The sequence below is a fragment of the Rana temporaria genome, chromosome 6 (assembly GCF_905171775.1).
Source record: "Rana temporaria chromosome 6, aRanTem1.1, whole genome shotgun sequence".
NCBI lineage: Eukaryota > Metazoa > Chordata > Amphibia > Anura > Ranidae > Rana > Rana temporaria.
In genome coordinates, this window is record NC_053494.1 from 106,887,382 (window position 1) to 106,906,122 (window position 18,741).

An 18,741-nucleotide genomic window follows, 5' to 3' on the forward strand; every position below is an offset into this window, starting at 1 on the left:
GTGATGTATTTCAGTTATCTTGCAAACCTGGCCTGTTAGTGGGCCCTGCAGGACAAGGTTGATGACCACTGTTCCAGAGAATCCAGAGCTGCCTTCAGACATTGGGCTTGGATCGGAGCTACAAAACTGCATCCCTGTGTAAGGTAGGGGGTAGTCTTATACGGCGAGTATAGCCCAATACAATGTTTTCATTGGAAAATTATGGGGGTCGTCTTATACGCCGGAAAATACGGGTGTGTTAAAAAAAAAAAAAAAAATTCTGGGTGGAACTCCGCTTTAGAATCATGTGACCGATGTGATGGCCTGGCTGTCACAGTGGTCTGAAAACTCCCAATCGCAAGGAGCGATCGGAAGCTTTCGGTAAATCGTTGACAACTGCCGGGAACGTGCAGCTTGTGCACTTTCAGCTCAGATGTATTGGGGCAATTAACGTAAATAAATATTCAGCCCCTTGGCGCTATGGACCAGGCGCTTTGGCCCTATATGTCTGTCGGGTATGTGCATCATTTACAGAGAAGTTGCTTCTACTGAGGTAAGGAGAAGAACGTATGATTGATACATTTTACATATAGTGGGCCTGCTTGTGCATTATAAGGGAAACCTTGAAGATCTGGTAAAGCAACTCTCTCCCTTTTGGGCTGTGAAGTATATGCGTATATAAGGTGCAGTTGTGTGTTCACATTCGTCAGGAAACGTCAAGGGAATGTATATTATAAACATACATTTTAATCTAGCTTATAATTTGGATGTAATATATAGCAGATGGATAAGGGTTTTAAGTCCTATTAGCTGCACATACATGGTGGGACGGATGCACCTAGGCTGGGATATACACAAGTTCACCATTTGTTTCCGGTTTTCTTCTCAAGGATCTGGCATTCTTTTGTCTTGGAGTATTAACTCACTGCAAGCGCCCGTCACCTGCATTCTAGAAAGGAAATCATCTCAACAAAGCATTGTAGAATATAAAAAAAAAAAGTCAGTTACTTTGCTGAGTAACTAATTACTGTTTCAATGTAGTAACTGAGTCAATAGAGCAATTACTTTTTCGGAGAAGTAATTTGTAACTGTAACTAATTACTTTTTTAAGTAAGATGAGCAACACTGAGAGGCACACACTGCAAGATGCTTGAAGTCCAGTGTGAAGTTTCCACAGTCTGTGTTGATTTGGGGAGCCATTTCATCTGCTGGTGTTTGTCCACTGCGCTTCATTAAGTCCAGGGTCAACGCAGCCGTCTACCAGGAGATTTTGTGCTTTCTTCCGCAGACAAGCTCTATGGGGATGCTGACTTAATTTTCCAGCAGGACTTGGCACCTGTTCACACTGCCAAAAGCACCAAAACCCGGTTCAATGACCGTGGGATTACTGTGCTTTGCCAGCAAACTCGCCTGACCTGAACCCCATAGAGAAGCTATGGGGCATTGCCAAGAGAAAGATGAGACTCAATGCAGAAGAGCTGAAGGCAGTGCCACAGGCTGATAGCCTCCATGCCATGCCGCACTGAGGCAGTAATTGCTGCAAAAGGGACCCAAACCAAGTACTGAGTACATATGCATGCTTATACTTTTCAGAGGTTCCGATATTGTTCTATGTACAATCCTTGTTTTATTGATTGCATGTAATATTCAAATTTTCTGAGATTGTGGATTTGGGGTTTTCATGTGCTGTAAGCCGTAATCATCACAATTATGACAAATCACTGCTTGAAATGCTTTGATGATCAGTGCCCTGATTACATACCTAGCTGTCCCCTGTGAGGAGATGCTGCCTATCAGCTCTCCTCTCACTCTGTCAGTGTGAGGCGAGGAGAGCCGATTACCGGCATCTCCGTTTTTACAGCCGATCACATGGTTAAAGAGCAGCGGCTCCTTACACAGATGGGGGTTGCGCCGTGTCCTAGCAACACGGCGCGGTTGTTCTGGGCAGCCGTCGTATGACAGTGGGCAGGCGGCAAGTGGTTAAGCAGAGAATGGCTGACATGTGGCGCTTCCAAGCTACATCAGTTTGTGTCCCGAACAAGTGATCCCCTGGCAATCGGAGCAGATTCTCTGGTAGTTCCAGGAAACCAGTTCACTCTGGTTTATGCTCGCCCCCCCCCCCCCCCCGATCCCTCTCCTTCCACATTTTGTTGTGCAGAATTTGGGAAGAGGGGGTTCCAGTCATCCTGGTGGCATTGGTCTGGCCCAGAAGGTTCCCAGAGATCATGAGATTGGCAATAAACAGGCCATGGGCGCTTCCGCGCCACCCCTATCTACAGGTCCTATATTTCACCCCAATTTACAGTCACTAAATTTGACGGCATGGCTATTGAAGCCAGGGTGTTGAAGGATCATGGCATTTTGGGACCGGTGGTGTCTACCCTAGTGAATACCAGGAAAGCGGTCACTAGGAATATCTATTATAAGGTGAAGACTTGTGTTGCTTGATGTGAAGCCAGAAAATGGCATCCTTGGAAATACGTGATTGGGAGAATTCTCTTTTCTACAGTTGGCTGTGGAAATTAGATTGTCTGTGAGTACAATCGGGGATCAGATTTCAGCTTGTCAGTTCTTCCACAGGCTTTTAGTCTCCCATTCGCTGGTCTGAACCATGTAGGGAACCATACCTAATCCTTCATCACGACAAGGTTGTGTTGCATCCTTTTTGCCGAATGGTGGTATCTGCCTTTCATTTGTATCAGGGCATTGTTTTGCCTTACTTTTTTTTTATTTGTTTTCCTCTCTCGGCTTTGTTCGGCGGAAAGGAGACGACTGAATTCCTTGGACCTAGTCCGGGCAGTCAGTTTTTGTCTAGATCTGTGAAGATCAGATGATCGGACTCCTTTTTTGTTTTACCAGAAGGACCCAAGAAGGGGCAGGCAGCTTCCAAAGCTTCCATTGCCCATTGGGTCTGCCAATTGGTCATTCAGACTGGTCTGAAAAGTAAGGCTCCTTCTACCAGGTACCTCCTGGGCTTTTTGCCATCATGTATCTGGCTCAGATTTGTAAGGCTGCTACCTGGTCTTCAGTGCATACGTTCATAAGATTTTATCAGGTGGATGTTAGAGCAGCTGAGGTTTTCGCCTTTCAGCCATAGTGTACTATAGGCTGCCGTATAAAGTCTAATGACTATATTTATTAGGGTTGTCCCGATACCGATACTAGTATCGGTATCGGGACCGATTCCGAGTATTTGCGGGAGTACTCGTACTCCCGCAAATACCCCCGATACCCAAATAGAATACTTTCCCCCGCCGCCGCGACGCCGCATCCCGCCGCCATTCGCAGCATCCCCGCTGCCGCCGACTGTGTCATACGCCGGGAACATTACAGCTTTGAATAGCTGTAATGATTGGCGCCGCGCATAGACACTCCCCCTCGCTCGGGTGAACTGTCCAATCCTGAGCGAGGGGGAGTGTCTATACGCAGCGCCAATCATTGCAGCGATTCAAAGTTGTAATGTTCCCGGCGTATGACACAGTCGGCGGCAGCGGGGATGCAGGTAAGTGGGACATGGCTGCATGGGGGGAGACGCTGGATACATGGGGGGGGGGGGAGACGCTGGATACATGGGGGGGAGACGCTGGATACATGGGGGGGAGACGCTGGATACATGGGGGGGAGGCGCTGGATACATGGGGGGGAGGCGCTGGATGGGGGGAGACGCTGGATACATGGGGGGGAGACGCTGGATACATGGGGGGGGAGACGCTGGATACATGGGGGGGGAGACGCTGGATACATGGGGGGAGACGCTGGATGGGGGGAGACGCTGGATACATGGGGGGGGAGACGCTGGATACATGGGGGGGGAGACGCTGGATACATGGGGGGGGAGACGCTGGATACATGGGGGGGGAGACGCTGGATACATGGGGGGGAGACGCTGGATACATGGGGGGGAGACGCTGGATACATGGGGGGGGAGACGCTGGATACATGGGGGGGGAGACGCTGGATACATGGGGGGGGAGACGCTGGATACATGGGGGGGGGGGGAGACGCTGAATACATGGGGGGGGGGGGAGACGCTGGATACATGGGGGGGGGGGGAGACGCTGGATACATGGGGGGGGGGGAGACGCTGGATACATGGGGGGGGGGAGACGCTGGATACATGGGGGGGGGGAGACGCTGGATACATGGGGGGGGAGACGCTGGATACATGGGGGGGAGACGCTGGATACATGGGGGGGGAGACGCTGGATACATGGGGGGGGGAGACGCTGGATACATGGGGGGGGGACGCTGGATACATGGGGGGGGGAGACGCTGGATACATGGGGGGGGAGACGCTGGATACATGGGGGGGGGAGACGCTGGATACATGGGGGGGGAGACGCTGGATACATGGGGGGGAGACGCTGGATACATGGGGGGGGGGAGACGCTGGATACATGGGGGGGGAGACGCTGGATACATGGGGGGGGGAGACGCTGGATACATGGGGGGGGAGACGCTGGATACATGGGGGGGGGAGACGCTGGATACATGGGGGGGGGAGACGCTGGATACATGGGGGGGGGAGACGCTGGGTACATGGGGGGGGGAGACGCTGGATACATGGGGGGGGGAGACGCTGGATACATGGGGGGGGGAGACGCTGGATACATGGGGGGGGGAGACGCTGGATACATGGGGGGGGAGACGCTGGATACATGGGGGGAGACAATGGCTGCATGGGGGGAGACGCTGGATGGGGGGAGACGCTGGATGGGGGGAGACGCTGGATGGGGGGAGACAATGGCTGCATGGGGGGAGACAATGGCTGCATGGGGGGTGACAATGGCTGCATGGGGGAATACATTGCTGGATGGGGGGTGACAATGCTGCATGGGGGGTGACAATGGCTGCATGGGGGGTGACAATGGCTGCATGGGGGGAGACAATGGCTGCATATGTGGGGGGACATGGCTGCATTTGGGGACACATTTAAAAAAAAGTATTGGTATTCGGTATCGGCGACTACTTGAAAAAAAGTATCGGTACTCGTACTCGGTCCTAAAAAAGTGGTATCGGGACAACCCTAATATTTATATTTATTTTTGTTTGGTTAGGGTGTCTCCCTCCCCTCAAGGCTATTGCTCTGGGACAGCCCAATAAGTAAGGAATAATAGCCTAACTCTGTGGACTGTAATGTACGATAAAGAAAATTTTCGTCATACTTGCCTGTAAAATCCTTTTCTTTGAGTACATCACTGGACACAGAGGTCCCTCCCCTCTTTTTGCGGATTCAGTGTTTGCTACAAAACTGAAGTACTTCCTGTATGGGAGGGGTTATAGAGGGGCGGACTTCCTGTCTAAGACTTTGCCTACCAGTGTCCATTCAACTTGAGATGGTGTATAACCCAGTCAGTAAGGAATAATAGCCTAACTCTGTGTCCCATGATGTACTCAAAGAAAAAAGGATTTTACAGGTAAGTATGACAAAAACAATCCTATTTTTGTCTATTATTGATCAGCCATAACTTTTTGACCACTGACAGGTTATGTTGTGAATAACATTATCCCATTACAAGGGCATCTTATAGTAAGTGGGATATATTATGCAGCAAGTAAACCCGTTGTACCTGAAGTGTACCTTGGGTCTTGACATTCATGTGGATTTTACCTGACATGTACCACGCACCTAAACTTTGTTGCTGACCAAGTACTCCCCTTCATTTAAACAGTATTTCCTGATGGCAGGGGCCTCTTCTTTTTTTTATTTTTTATATTAGGATACTATGCCTTGCCACACCAATGGTTTTAGTAACACAGCAGGTTCAAGGTGTTGACTCCAGATCTCAGTCCAGTCGAGCATCTGTGGGATGTGCTGGAAAAAACAAGTCTGATCCATGGAGGTCTCACCTCGCAATTTACAGCACTTAAAAGCAGGGCTGTGGAGTCGGTAGTTGAATGTTTCGACTCCTAAATGTTTCGACAATCTAAATTTAGTAGGAGTCGGAGTTGGAGTCGGTGCATTGTTTGCTGACTCCAACTCCAGGTACCCAAAATTTCCTCCGACTCCACAGCCCTGCTTAAAAGGTCTGCTACTGATGGTTTAGTTCCAGATACCACTGCATACCTTTAGAGGTCTAGTGGCATCCATACTGTGACGGCTCAAGGCTATTTTGGCAGGCAGAAAGGGACTGTTTTGGTTGTAAAAGGGGTCCTACTCTATAGTGAGTGTTCATAAAGTTTTGGCTGATCAGTGTATATTTTTTTTCTGGCCAATGCCGATATTTAGAAATTGGGATGGCCGATATATTATGCCAATTTTTGAGGCCAATACTTTAGGGTGATTTTTTTTTTTTTTTCTCCTTCGTCTCATAAACTCTTCCACTCCCACTCCACTCCCCCTGATTGCTCCTGTCACTTTACCACACACTTGATGTCCTTGGCACTGACAGGTGGCGCTGCATGGCACTGGCAGGTTTCACACTGAGCCGATAGTGTAACTGTGTGAAACTGACATGTAACTGAATGCAGAGAGAGAGGAGCTGTCAAATTCAGTGGTGATGTCGGAGGTGGGCAGGACATGGCAGCTATCCAACACCAGCCAATGATTGGGCTTCTTAAGAAAGGGGCGGGCCACATACATGTAGCAGCCCGCCCCCAGATCCTATCCCATTGGCTGGTGTTTGATAGCTGCTAGGTCCTGATCCCGCCCACCCTCGACATCAATGCTTAATTTTGACCTCTCTCCCCCTGTCAGTTTCACACACTGCGGCGCTGCTCTGCCAGCGGAGTGTGGAGGAGTAACGTGGGCATATCAGCCTAATTTGGATAATAATTGTCCGATTTCTCCAAAATGGCAAAATATCGGCCGATTTATAAACATTGTAAGTACCTGAATTTGACCTGCTATGAGTCTACGATCATTACACCCTGATGTGACTTCTTGGAACTTCTGATCTTGGCAACACCTCTTTCCTCAATGCCCCATAACTGTAAATATAACGAATATAGGCCTCCTTTGAAAAAGGCTGGCTGATCCTCTTATAGAATGAGGTTTTGCCAGTGCGGTGTGCAAGAATTTCTAAAAACCCAGCAGGGGTTTAAATCTGCCAAAACCCACACAAGACTGACCTCTCAGTAAGGTTATCTGTGTTGGTGGGGTTGACATTCATGCTGAATTTTTTTTTTACGGGAGTGATGAAATGTGGTATATAGCTTCTAAAGTTTTAATTTTTTTTAATACGTAATGTTGTCTTGCAGGATTTTTACAACTGGCCTGATGAATCCTTTGAAGAGATGGACAGTACTTTGGCTGTACAGCAGGTAAAATAATAACTCATGTAGGGGTATGTGCACATGGTGTATGTGGGTTTGCTTAGGAGTTATTTTTGTAAAAAGCCTAAAAAATAAAATAAAAAAAGCCACAAGTAAATATGTTGCTGCTCAGGACCCAAAACTGTATATTGCTGTGCTTACCTGGAACTGTGTGGTGGTGTTATGACAAAGAAACAGTGTCTGTGTATATAATTATCTGATAAGCATGTTAAAAATAAAAGCTGGCAGATTTGCAGTAAGAGGGAAAACAAATACAATTCTTGTTCTCCCAGAATAGAAGCAAGAGGCATTTTCAGTTCAAACTGTGGTTTTAACATACTCTTCCAACCGTACAGACACTGTCTTGAGGGCCCTTTCACACAGGTGTCTTCCGTTCTAATCATCAGGGGATCTGTGAGCTGATCCCTGCTGATCGGGCAGATGACAGGTCTGTGTCCACTCAGTTTCTGCAGACAGACAGAACCTGCTCTGCTCTACCTTGCCTCAGAGTAGGAAATCCCCAATAATTATTCCCAATGACATGGATTCTAATTTACAGAATTGATGCCAGACAGAGTGTAAGCAGCGTTGTGCTTTATAAAAGTTTATATTTTTAAGCACCATGCTTTTGCTTTATAAATGAATCTCCTAATGTGTTTTTCCTAATAGCCATTAAGGCCATGTTCACACTATACAGTGGATATAAAAAGTCTACAGACACCTGTAAACATTTCAGGTTTCTGTGATGTAAAAAATGGGACCAAAAATAATAATTTCAGAACTTTACCTATAAACTGTACAACTTACTGTACTGAGCAACAAACTGAAATCGTTCAGGTGGAGGGAAGTAAAAATAAAAAAAAATTATATCATCATTGCATAAGTGTGCACCCCCTTAAACTAATACTTTGTTGAAGCACCTTTTGATTTTATTACAGCACTCATTCTTTTTGGGTATGAGTCTATAAGCATGGCACATCTTGACTTGGTAATATTTTCCCCCTATTTGCAATAACACTCCAAATCCTTCAGATCTCCTGTGCACAGCAATCTTCAGATCACCCCCACAGATTTTCAATCTGATTCAGGTCTGGGCCATTCCAAAACTTTAGTCTTCTGGTGAAGGCATTACTTTGATTTGGATGTATGCTTTGGGTCGTTGACATGCTTCATGTTCAGCTTTCTAGCAGAAGCCTGAAGGTTTTGTGCCGATATTGACTGGTATTTGGAACTGTTCATAATTCCCTCTAACTCATCATTTTTGTAGTGTTGTGTATGGACTGTTTTTTTTTTGTACAGAGGTTTGGCACTAAAAAGTGCTATTATGCTAATTTTTTAAATATCTAATTGCAGTACATCCAGCAGAACATAAGAACTGATTGTTCAAACATTGATCGAATTCTAGAGCCCCCTGAAGGTCAAGATGAAGGAGTGTGGAAGTATGAACATCTTCGGTATGTGGTGATACATTTCGTATTGTGAAAACTAACATTTACAGTATCCCACAAAAGTGAGTACACCCCTCACATTTTTGAAAATATTTTATTCTATCTTTTCACGTGATAACACTGAAGAAATTACACTTTGCTACAATGTAAAGTAGTGAGTGTACAGCTTGTGTAACACTGCAAATTTGCTGTCCCCTCAATATAAAACAGCACGCAGCCATTAGTGTCTTAACCACTGGCAACAAAAGTGAGTACACCCCTTAGTGAAAATGTCCAAATTGGGTCCAAAGTGTCCAATATTTTGTGTGACCACCATTATTTTCCAGCACTACCTTTAACCCTCTTGAGCATGGAGTTCACCAGAGCTCCACAGGTTGCCACTGGAGTCCTCTTCTACTCTTCCATGACGACATCACAGAGCTGGTGGATGTTAGAGACCTTGCACTCCTCCACCTTCTATTTGACGATGCTCAATAGACTTTAGGTCTGGAGACATGCTTGGCCAGTCCATCACCTTTACCCTCAGCTTCTTTAGCAAGGCAGTGGTCATCTGGGAGGTGTGTTTGGGGTCGTTATCATGTTGGAATACTTCCCTGTGGCCCAGTCTCCAAAGGGAGGGGATCATGCTCTGCTTCAGTATGTCACAGTACATGTTGGCATTTGTGGTTCCCTCAATGAACTGTAGCTCCCCAGTCCTGGGAAAGCACTCATGCAGCTCCAGGCCACGACACTTCTACCACCATGCTTGACTGTAGGCAGGACACACTTGTCTTTGTACTCCTCACATAGTTGCCGCCACACTTGAAACCATCTGAACCAAATAAGTTTATCTTGGTCTCATCAAACCACAGGACATGGTTCCAGTAATCCATGTCCTTTAGTATGCTTGTTTTTAGCAAACTGTGGCTGTTGGCTTTCTTGTACATCATCTTTAGAAGAGGCTTCCTTCTGGGAAGAAAGCCATGCAGACCTCGTACATCTATTTCCCAAAGACAACCTCTGGATAGGACGCTAAGCATGTGCACTCAACTTCTTTGGTCGACCATGGCGAGGCCTGTTCTGAGTGGAATCTGTCCTGTTAGACCACTGTATGATCTTGGCCACCGTGCTGCAGCTCAGTTTCAGGGACTTTGCAATCATCTTATAGCCTAGGTCATCTTTATGTAGGGCAACAATTCTTTTTTTCAGGTCCTCAGAGAGTTCTTTGCCATGAGGTGCCATGTTGAACTTCCAGTGACCAGTATGAGAGAGTGAGAGGGATAACACCAAATTTAACAGACCTGCTCCCCATTCACACCTGAGAACTTTGTAACACAAACGAGTCACATGACCTCGGGGAGGGAAAATGGCTAATTGGGCCCAATTTGGATATTTTTACTTAGGGGTGTACTAACTTTTGTTGCCAGCGGTTTAGACATTAATGGCTGTGTTGAGTAATTTTGAGGGGATAGCAAATTTACACTGTTATACAAGCTGTACACTCACTAATTTACATTGAAGCAAAGTGTCATTTCTTCAGTGTTGTCACATGAAAAGATAAAATAAAATATTTACAAAAATGTGAGGGGTGTATTCCCTTTTGTGAGATAATGTATGTCTATGGGGAAAACCTGTACATTTTTATAATTACTGCAAGGCAGGATTTATAGAAACAACAATTCACTGCCATTTTGAAACCAGTTAGTGCTTGGTTAATTTGGTTAATAACTGTTCTGTTTAACGCTTTGCTTACTCTTAGACTTTGCTCTCTCAAATCACTATTATAGTAAACCTCTTGGTAACTGAGAATCCTAAACTGACTTCAGGACAACATACAGTACACACATTGAAGACTACCAATGTGTGCGTGAACTGAATTATTATAGAGCACGTGGCAAGAAAATGAGCCAATCACTAAGGCCCCTTTCACACTGGGGCGGGAGGCGCGGTGGCGGTATTAACCCCCGCTAGCGGCCGAAAAAGGGTTAATACTGCCCGCAATGCGCCTCTGCAGAGGCGCATTACGGGCGGTATTACCGCGGTTTCCCATTGTTTTAAATGGGAAGGAGCGGTATACATACCGCTCCTCTCACCGCTCCAAAGATGCTGCTTGCAGGAGATATTTTTTCTCTCCTGCCAGCGCATCGCCTCAGTGTGAAAGCCCTCTGGCTTTCACATTGAGAAGGCTGGGCAGGAGTTTTTCAGGCGGTATTTATGCGCTATTTTTAGCGCTGTACCACCTGAAAAACTCGTGTGAAAGGGGCCTTAGAGATAACTTTTAGGGTAGGTGGAGTTGCATTAAGTGGCTATAAAGATTAAATATTTAGGAATCAATAACCTTTTTTTTTCAGCTGTTTATATTCTCAATTGTGAGATTTCAAATCCCTTGTCTTTTTTATAGCTTATTTATTCATGTTCATCTTTTTAGGCAATTTTGTCTTGAACTCAATGGACTTGCTGTTAAACTCCAGGTAATATATTGTTGTCTTTTAGCAACTGCAAAAAATGTGTGAGTGTTGTGAGGCACTTTGGTTTCTAATCTACACATGGTAAGGGGCTCCAGGTTTTGTGTCTACTAGTCTGTTGTGAAAGAGGAAAAGTTTGTTGTGTGTGTTGTGTTTTTTTTTTTTTTTTCCATTATCTTAATATGTTCTGTTCTGGGACCTGGTGGCTTTGTAGAGTTTTATGGTTGGTAGGATAACGCCTCCATTATTCCTAGGTCCACATCTTACCTGGTAGCCAGACCTCACTATTATTATATCTGAGCTGAATGATGATAGAGGCTCACTCTCTGCTGTGAGAACCTGTTGCTAGGTGGAAAGGCAGACCGAAAGAACACAAAAAAAAAAAGATATGTGTTGACTGTTTTTTTTAACCTATTTTTAGTCAGGAACTGACTTGAGATTAGTTGGTGGTTTGAATGATTAGGGTTATATTTTGTTTTATGCTCTAGACTTGCTGTACAAGGACCTCCTGCACTGATGCTGTGTTTGCCTTGCTAAATAAAAGTGTAGGAAAAACCTGTTTGGACTGTTCCTGGGTGTCCCTGCCTCTTGCATGATTACCGCTGTCAATACCAGTTGAGCCTGTCCTCCTTACAGAGTATTTATATTATTTCAAAAACATTTAGTGCATTGCACAGAGAACATTTAGGAGAGAAGAACACTCCAATTCCTGATGTGTTCCTGTGTGTGTTGCTGACCTGATGTAGTAGTGTCACTACCTGATATTTAGAAGACACGAGAGCAAGGTACAAGCAAAAAGCAATTAGTGTGGATGTTGTACAAGGGCTGATGCAGAATGCTACAATGTAACTAAAGAACGTCTCATACAAGTCAGCACATTCCAGCATAATTGATTCTTCCACTCTGTTTGCCTCAAAAGATTTATTGCACTGGTCTGAATAAAAAGCTAAAGGGGTCTTAATTGCTTAATCGCTGTATGGGGACAGATAGATCTGGTTGTCACTATGGATACCTGTCTGTCTTGTGCTAGCTTACGATGTAAGTAAATCTAAAGTAAATGAGCTTCTATTATTTTCTCCCTTTTGGTCTTCTACATAGACCATTTAAAAGGGTTTTTGTTTTGCCTGTTTAATAGATGCAAAAAAAACAGTTAATTTTTCCAGACATCTTGTGAGCTGGTAACTGCCTGTGTACATGGAGGGATTATCGGTATAAGAAATAGGTAGGGGATGAGGAGAGCACTGTGTTCCTTGTAATCTAACAAAAATGAAAATGGCCATTACATCAATTTTAATGGGCACAGCTGATGAGATGCTTTGGAATTCAGAGAGTGTTGTCACATCAAAGAGGAAGGTAGGAGTGTACTACATTTGACACGCCCACACTTATTCCCGTCTTTTTGTAGAATGTTTAAAGGGATAAAGCTTGGGGAAATTTGCATGTATTTTTATTTTGCCTTGACACTTACTTTTTGTATATTCAGTGTGTGAATATACAGGGATTCAGTGAATCTTAAAGGTAAAAGATAGAACAGTATGGATGGCTTTAGCTATATTACTGGGGTGTGGAATGGCAGATATAATGTAACCTTACTGCTTCTCAGTAGTGCTGTACAGTCTTAAGTATTTTAAAACCTAAAGCGCATCCAAGCGCCTGTTCAGACATAAATATGCATATAAATGCAACAAAAAAAAAAATGGATGTGCATTACCTTCCTTTGACGCGCATTTATGTGCATTTATTTTTAACTTTTTATTTATAGAGGCAATATACAAAGTTAGCAAGTAAACAATCCAGATAAGTTACACACTCACGTCAGAGCATTGATGGTAAAAAACAGGGTTGGAAAGACAACAGATACAGAGTTCTTGAGATACTGTATCAGTCCAGGCATCCAGTTTATCACTGGTTTGAAGAGGATACACTCGCAAGAAGGTCAACTGAAAGGGGAAGTGGGGAAGGAACGAAAAGGAGGGAGAGGGAAGGCATCCCTGTAGTGCAGTTCTGGTGAACCTTGGCACATCGGATGTTTTGGAACTACATTTCCCATGCTGCTCATGCATTTTGCACTGCAGTGTAATTGAGCATCATGGGAAATGTAGTTCCAAAACATCTGGCGTGCCAAAGTTCACCATTAGGCTGCCTAATCTGGGTTAGAGTCCAACAAGTCAGCATATTTGTCAGAGTAGGTAAATCGGGTCCAGCAGAACCATGTCTTTTTAAAATGGGCTTCTTGTTTCCAGAGTGATAGCTTAAGCTCCTCCATCCTCATGTCTATCACAGACCTGATCCAATGCCCCAGTCTGGGCCATGTTTAGGAGATGGAGAGACTGTCTATATGTTAAGAGAAGGAGCTGAGGTGAAGCAGATAGGCTGCAGGATAGTCTTCCAGAGAGAAATTGATGAGTTCCAGAACCAGGGCACAGGCATCCTGCTTTGATGCACATTTTGAAGCACATTGACACACGTTTTTATGCAAGTTAAATTACTATGCATTTTGCAGGTTATTTCCTGACATCACATCCTTTTCCTGTTGGTGAGTGGAAAGGGGAGACGGATGAACTTGTTTTTGTTTTGGAGAGGCATTGGCAAACAGGATGTCTAGTATAGCATTGTGATGGCACTAGTTATATTGAAGAGGAGGAGGCAGCTGAGGAGATTGGGCAAGCCAAATGGTGCTATTGAGGGCATCCATTACTCAAGCAATGTGAAAGTAAAGGGAAGTTTGGGATCTTATACCAGGATTTAGGATGCTCTTGTTCTTCCATTGTGGTAGAACACTACAGTATGTGTGAACGGGCATAAACCTAAAACCCCAATGTAACATGGCTGCATTCTTATCTTTGTGATTATGCCAGTAATACACTTCCTATCTTGGGGGGGGGGGGGGGGTGATAATGCTCACTATACTGTATCTGGACAACAAACTGCACAGGACTACTGAAACTTCCTCCTCTCCTTTTCTCAGTAAGAGGGGGTAGGGGTCTGTAGTCAGAATATTGTAGTCAATAAGAATGCAGGGCAAGCAGAGAGCACAGGAAGCTTCTGGCTGACAAAGTTTGGCAAGATCAACGGATATATTCTTTTGAACTTGACAAACAGATATAACAAAACTTTTGATGGTATATTTAATGGATCAAAAGAGAAAAAATAAGAAGTTCGTTGTTGTGGTTTACATAGTATTTTACAGATAAACTTGTACCTTCAAAGTAGGGTGATTGCAGAGATTTCTTCAAGCTTGGCTTAATATGTGGGTTTTATTTTCATTTTATAGGCTGAATGTCATCCGGACTCTTGCACCCAAATGACAGCAACAGAACAATGGATATTTCTTTGTGCAGCTCATAAAACACCAAAAGAGGTGAATCTCACTTGTTACTTTTTACAGTTTAAACAGGCAAAATGCTTTTGAAATGACTTAAAGCAAAAGTGAAGTAATACACTGACCTGGTGTATTCTATATCACAACGGCTAAATCTGTGTCTGTAGTGCATGTTCAAACCTTAATCCCATAAATATTCTAATATTAGATTTTTACTTCAGGATTATATAATAATTTTGGAAATTCTAGAGAAATACTTAAATAATGCATTACAGTTTAACTAAGCCCATTTGATTTTTTTTAAAGGTAAATTAAGCCCATTTTGATTTTAGTCAACTAAATTGTACTGGTGATTTTAGTAGACTAAAACAATTGATGACTAAAATATGACTAAAACTAAAATGACATATTGCCGTCAAAATTAAACAGATCTTGCATAAAAGCTTTTTATTATTGCAACCAATTACATTTTTTGCTTTTAAGTGTTTAAGAATTAGTTTTTGTTTTTGTTTTAGTGTCCTGCCATAGATTACACAAGGCATACACTGGATGGTGCTGCATGTCTCTTGAATAGCAATAAATATTTCCCAAGCAGGTAAGTTTGTATAATGAATGAAACAAGTTAATTTATTCTGAACTAAAATCGTTACTGTTAATACACAAAATGAGCTGACGCTTAGTGTTTGTTAACCCCCTAAAAATAATTGTAGTCTGTAGCCCTCTAAACTGTAAAAACCTGGAACTTTCTGAGTCCCCGTCTCTGCGCTGACCATGATAATCAGGGCTGCTGAGCCCTGACCACCGTGGTTGGCGTACATCCCTCCACCAGTCATGTGACTGGTTTAAAGATCGCCCTAAAATGGTATTTAGAATCCTCGTTTTTTGTAAAGACATGTACAGTGTGGGATGCCTACCTATAATAAAGGGGCTGGCAGGACTTTATGAAATTGAGTTAACAAACCCTTTAGGGCTCTTTCACACGGCACGGATCCGTGATGATCTGCCCCATGAACCTCCGCTTGCTCAGCGGGTATCGCTCCGCTGACCCGGCGGATGACAAGGGTGGTCCCCGCACACTGTGCAGGGACCGCCCTGTCAGATCTCTGCTCTCCCCTATGGGGGGATCGGATGAACACAGACAGATAGTCTGTGTTCATCCGATCCCCCATCTGTCCGTGTTCACCCGATCCGTAGGCGGATGGAAAAATAGGGTTTTCCTCCGTCTGCAGAATCGAGGATTGCGGACCCGGATGAGATCGGGGGTCAGTGGATGTTCATCCTCTGACATCCGTAATCTCATAGGGATCAATGTATGTCCCTTTTTCATCCGTAAACGGATGGATGAAAAAGTGGACATACGGTCCGCATGTGTGAAAGAGCCCTCAGGGTGTTTTAAATCTGAGTAGGTAAACAAATATGACCATTTTGTTTTACTGCCGTGCAAAGACATTTGTTAAGCACTTTTTATTTGTAAAATAAAAATTTGCCGGAGACCGGCTGTATTTTATGGCGCAGGTGTAATTATCTCGAAGCCCGCAGGCTGTTTTTTTGTATGTCGGCGGCCATCTTGGTGCAGCTCTTGGCCACCTGTGACTGGAATAACGGTGCTGGCGGCTTGTGCACACTTTCCTATGGGATGGCGCAGCACAGGCAGCATTTTTGATTTCTCAGCAGCTGCAGTCTGGTCGGGCGGTGAGTCCTCCGGGGGGGGGGGGATCCCTGCTCCCCGTAGCGGCTAGGAGGGTGTCCTGTGGTCCTGCCTGGCAGCACTAGAGTGGCAGTTACAGTGACTATCACTGACATGCCGGAGTTAACCCTTGGTGTTCCTGTGCCCTCCATGGATGCTGTGATGGCAGTCCCTGAGGCGTTGTGGTCAGGATTGAAGTGGTTGGGGAAAAAGGGGGGTAACAAAGAGCGTCCCCCCCCTCCGCCGGGATGTTTTTTCTGACACGGAATCGGGCCTCGCTGCGGCATCCGGCTCTGCCTCTGTTATGTCAGATGCTGCAGGCCTAAGCCCACACGGACCGTGAGGATGACTCTGCTGCACGGTCAGCGCATGATTGTGCATTTGTTGGGGCTCTTGACACTGCGGTGCGGCTTACTCCAGCATTTGAGGAGTCGGCGGAGGCATCAGAGATGTCAGTCCCTTTTGGGTTCAGCAAGCCGCCCTGCTACGCAAAAGAGCGTTTTTCCTTGTGTTCCATATCTGGACTGTTATGCAAGGAATGGGATCGGTCGCAGAAAGTTTTTGCAGTACCAAAATACTTTGCGGTCCATTACCCTTTCGAGGAGGATTTCCTATAACAGTAGGTATCTCCTCCGTCAGTGGAACACCCTGTGTCCAGGCTGGGAAGCTTGTTTTGGAACAAGGCTGCCAAGTTACCTGTGAAAGGGGCACCCGCTTTTTAGGACCCCGCAGATAGGAGAGCTGTGGCCCGCTCCATATTCACAGTGGTGGGGCTGGTGGTGAGACCGGTTTTGGCCGGAGCTCTGGTGTCGCAGACACTTACTGAACGGGCTAAGTCCCTGGTGCGGGAGCTAGAGGCGCAGAATGCTTCTGAGACCTGCGTGGACCTGACGACCAGTTGGCGCAAGGTCAAAAATTTGTCTGTGAGTCGGCCCTGGATACGCTCCCCTTGCTCTCCAGGGCCTCCGCCTACGCGGTGGTACTACGCGGTGGTACTACGGTGGTACTACGCCACCTTGTGTGGCCAAAGTGTTGGTTTGCGGACCAGTCCTCTAAGAAGTCCCTGGTGGACTTGCCCTATGAGGGTGAACGGCTTTTTGGGGCGTCCCTGGATGACATCATAAAATATGCCACAGGTGGTGAGAGCACTCTGCTCCCGCAATCTGGGAAGGGTAAGAAGCCTCGCCGTAGGCAGGGGCCCGCATTTACTACCCCCCGAGCATTTTTTTCGCCCGCGGCAGGAAAACGTTTCCAGGGTGCTAAGCCGTCCACTGAAGGATAAAAAAGCGCCCCTGGTACCGCTAGCCCAACAAGCCTGCTTCCGCCTGAAGGTTTGCCCCCCGCCCACAACTCGGGTGGGGGGCCGGCTTCGCGATTTCACGGCTCGGTGGAGGTCTCTTCTTTCCGACCGTTGGGTCTGTGAAGTAGTTTCCTCGGGGTACAAGATAGAATTTTTCTCTTGTCCACCAAACAGATTTTTTTCCTCCGACGGTTTCAGGGGTTTTACTCCAATCTGTAGTCCCCAAGAAGGACAGGGTCCAGTCCGGTCCTGAACCTCAAGGCCCTCAATTGCTTTGTCAAAGCGCAAAGATTCAGGATGGAGTCGATTCGTTTAGTAATAGCAGCTCTCCATCAGGGGGATTTCCTAGCATCCTTGGATATCAGGGATGCGTACCAGCATATCCCCGTATGCGCAAAACACCAGAGGTTTCTGCGCTTTGCGGTCGGGGAGGACTATTTTCAATTTGTGGCCCACCCGTTCGGCCTGGCCTCGGCTCCGCGGGTTTTCACCAAGGTGCCCGCCCCAATTTTGGCCCTGCTGCGGCAGCGTGCGATCGTTTTGGGTGGGATACCTGGACGACCTTCTCCTGAGAGCTCCCTCAAGCTCGGGATTAGAAGACTATATGTCTATAGCCTGTCAGACCCTCCGAGAATTCGGTTGGCTGCTGAATATATCCAGAAGTTGGTACTGTCTCAGCGGATGGAATGTCTCGGGTTGGTCCTGGATTCCTCGGAGGCGAGAGTTTTCCTCCCAGTGAAAAATCCTGCAGACTCTGCGGTGGGCGACCCAGAAATGGGCGTTGCTTCGCTTTTGCATGGGAAGTGCTGGGTCTGATGGTGGCCTCTTTTGAGGCAGTTCCGTATGCCCAATTCCACACAAGTGTTACAGAAAGAGATTCTGTCACATTGGAACAAGTTTCCTTCGTCTCTGGATTACCAGGCTCAGGTGAGTCGACTGACCAAGTCCTCCCTAGTGTGGTGGCTGACATCTCTGGTACTTCGGACCGGGAGATCGTTTCTGCCGTGTCACTGGACAGTGTTCACGACGGCTGCCAGCCTCTCCGGCTGGGGGGGGTGTCTGGGGTGCCCAGTCAGCCCAGGGGCGCTGGACTCTGGAGGAGTCTCGCTTTCCAATCATTGTACTGGAGTTCCAAGCGATCAAGTTGTGTGTCTCTCTCCAAGTGGTCTCTGGGTCTGCAAGGCCGACTGTTTAGAATCCAGTCCGACAATGCCACAGCTGTGGCATACGTCAATCATCAGGGGCGCACACGAAGCTCGGCTGCAGCGACGGAAGTCGCGCACATTCTCCGGTGGGCCGAAAGCTGG

General features: G+C 46.1%; 1 protein-coding gene across 2 annotated transcripts in view; it reads left to right on the forward strand.

The window, feature by feature from the left end:
* LOC120943686 (MOB-like protein phocein) overlaps positions 1-18,741 on the forward strand; it is an 88,059-nt gene that overhangs the window by 55,042 nt on the left and 14,276 nt on the right. For both annotated transcript variants that reach the window (XM_040357130.1, XM_040357128.1), the window contains 5 exons: positions 7,180-7,242; positions 8,587-8,687; positions 11,089-11,131; positions 14,400-14,486; positions 14,963-15,042. In XM_040357130.1, coding sequence (XP_040213064.1) covers positions 7,180-7,242; positions 8,587-8,687; positions 11,089-11,131; positions 14,400-14,486; positions 14,963-15,042 — 374 coding nt within the window. The remainder of the gene's footprint in view (positions 1-7,179; positions 7,243-8,586; positions 8,688-11,088; positions 11,132-14,399; positions 14,487-14,962; positions 15,043-18,741) is intronic.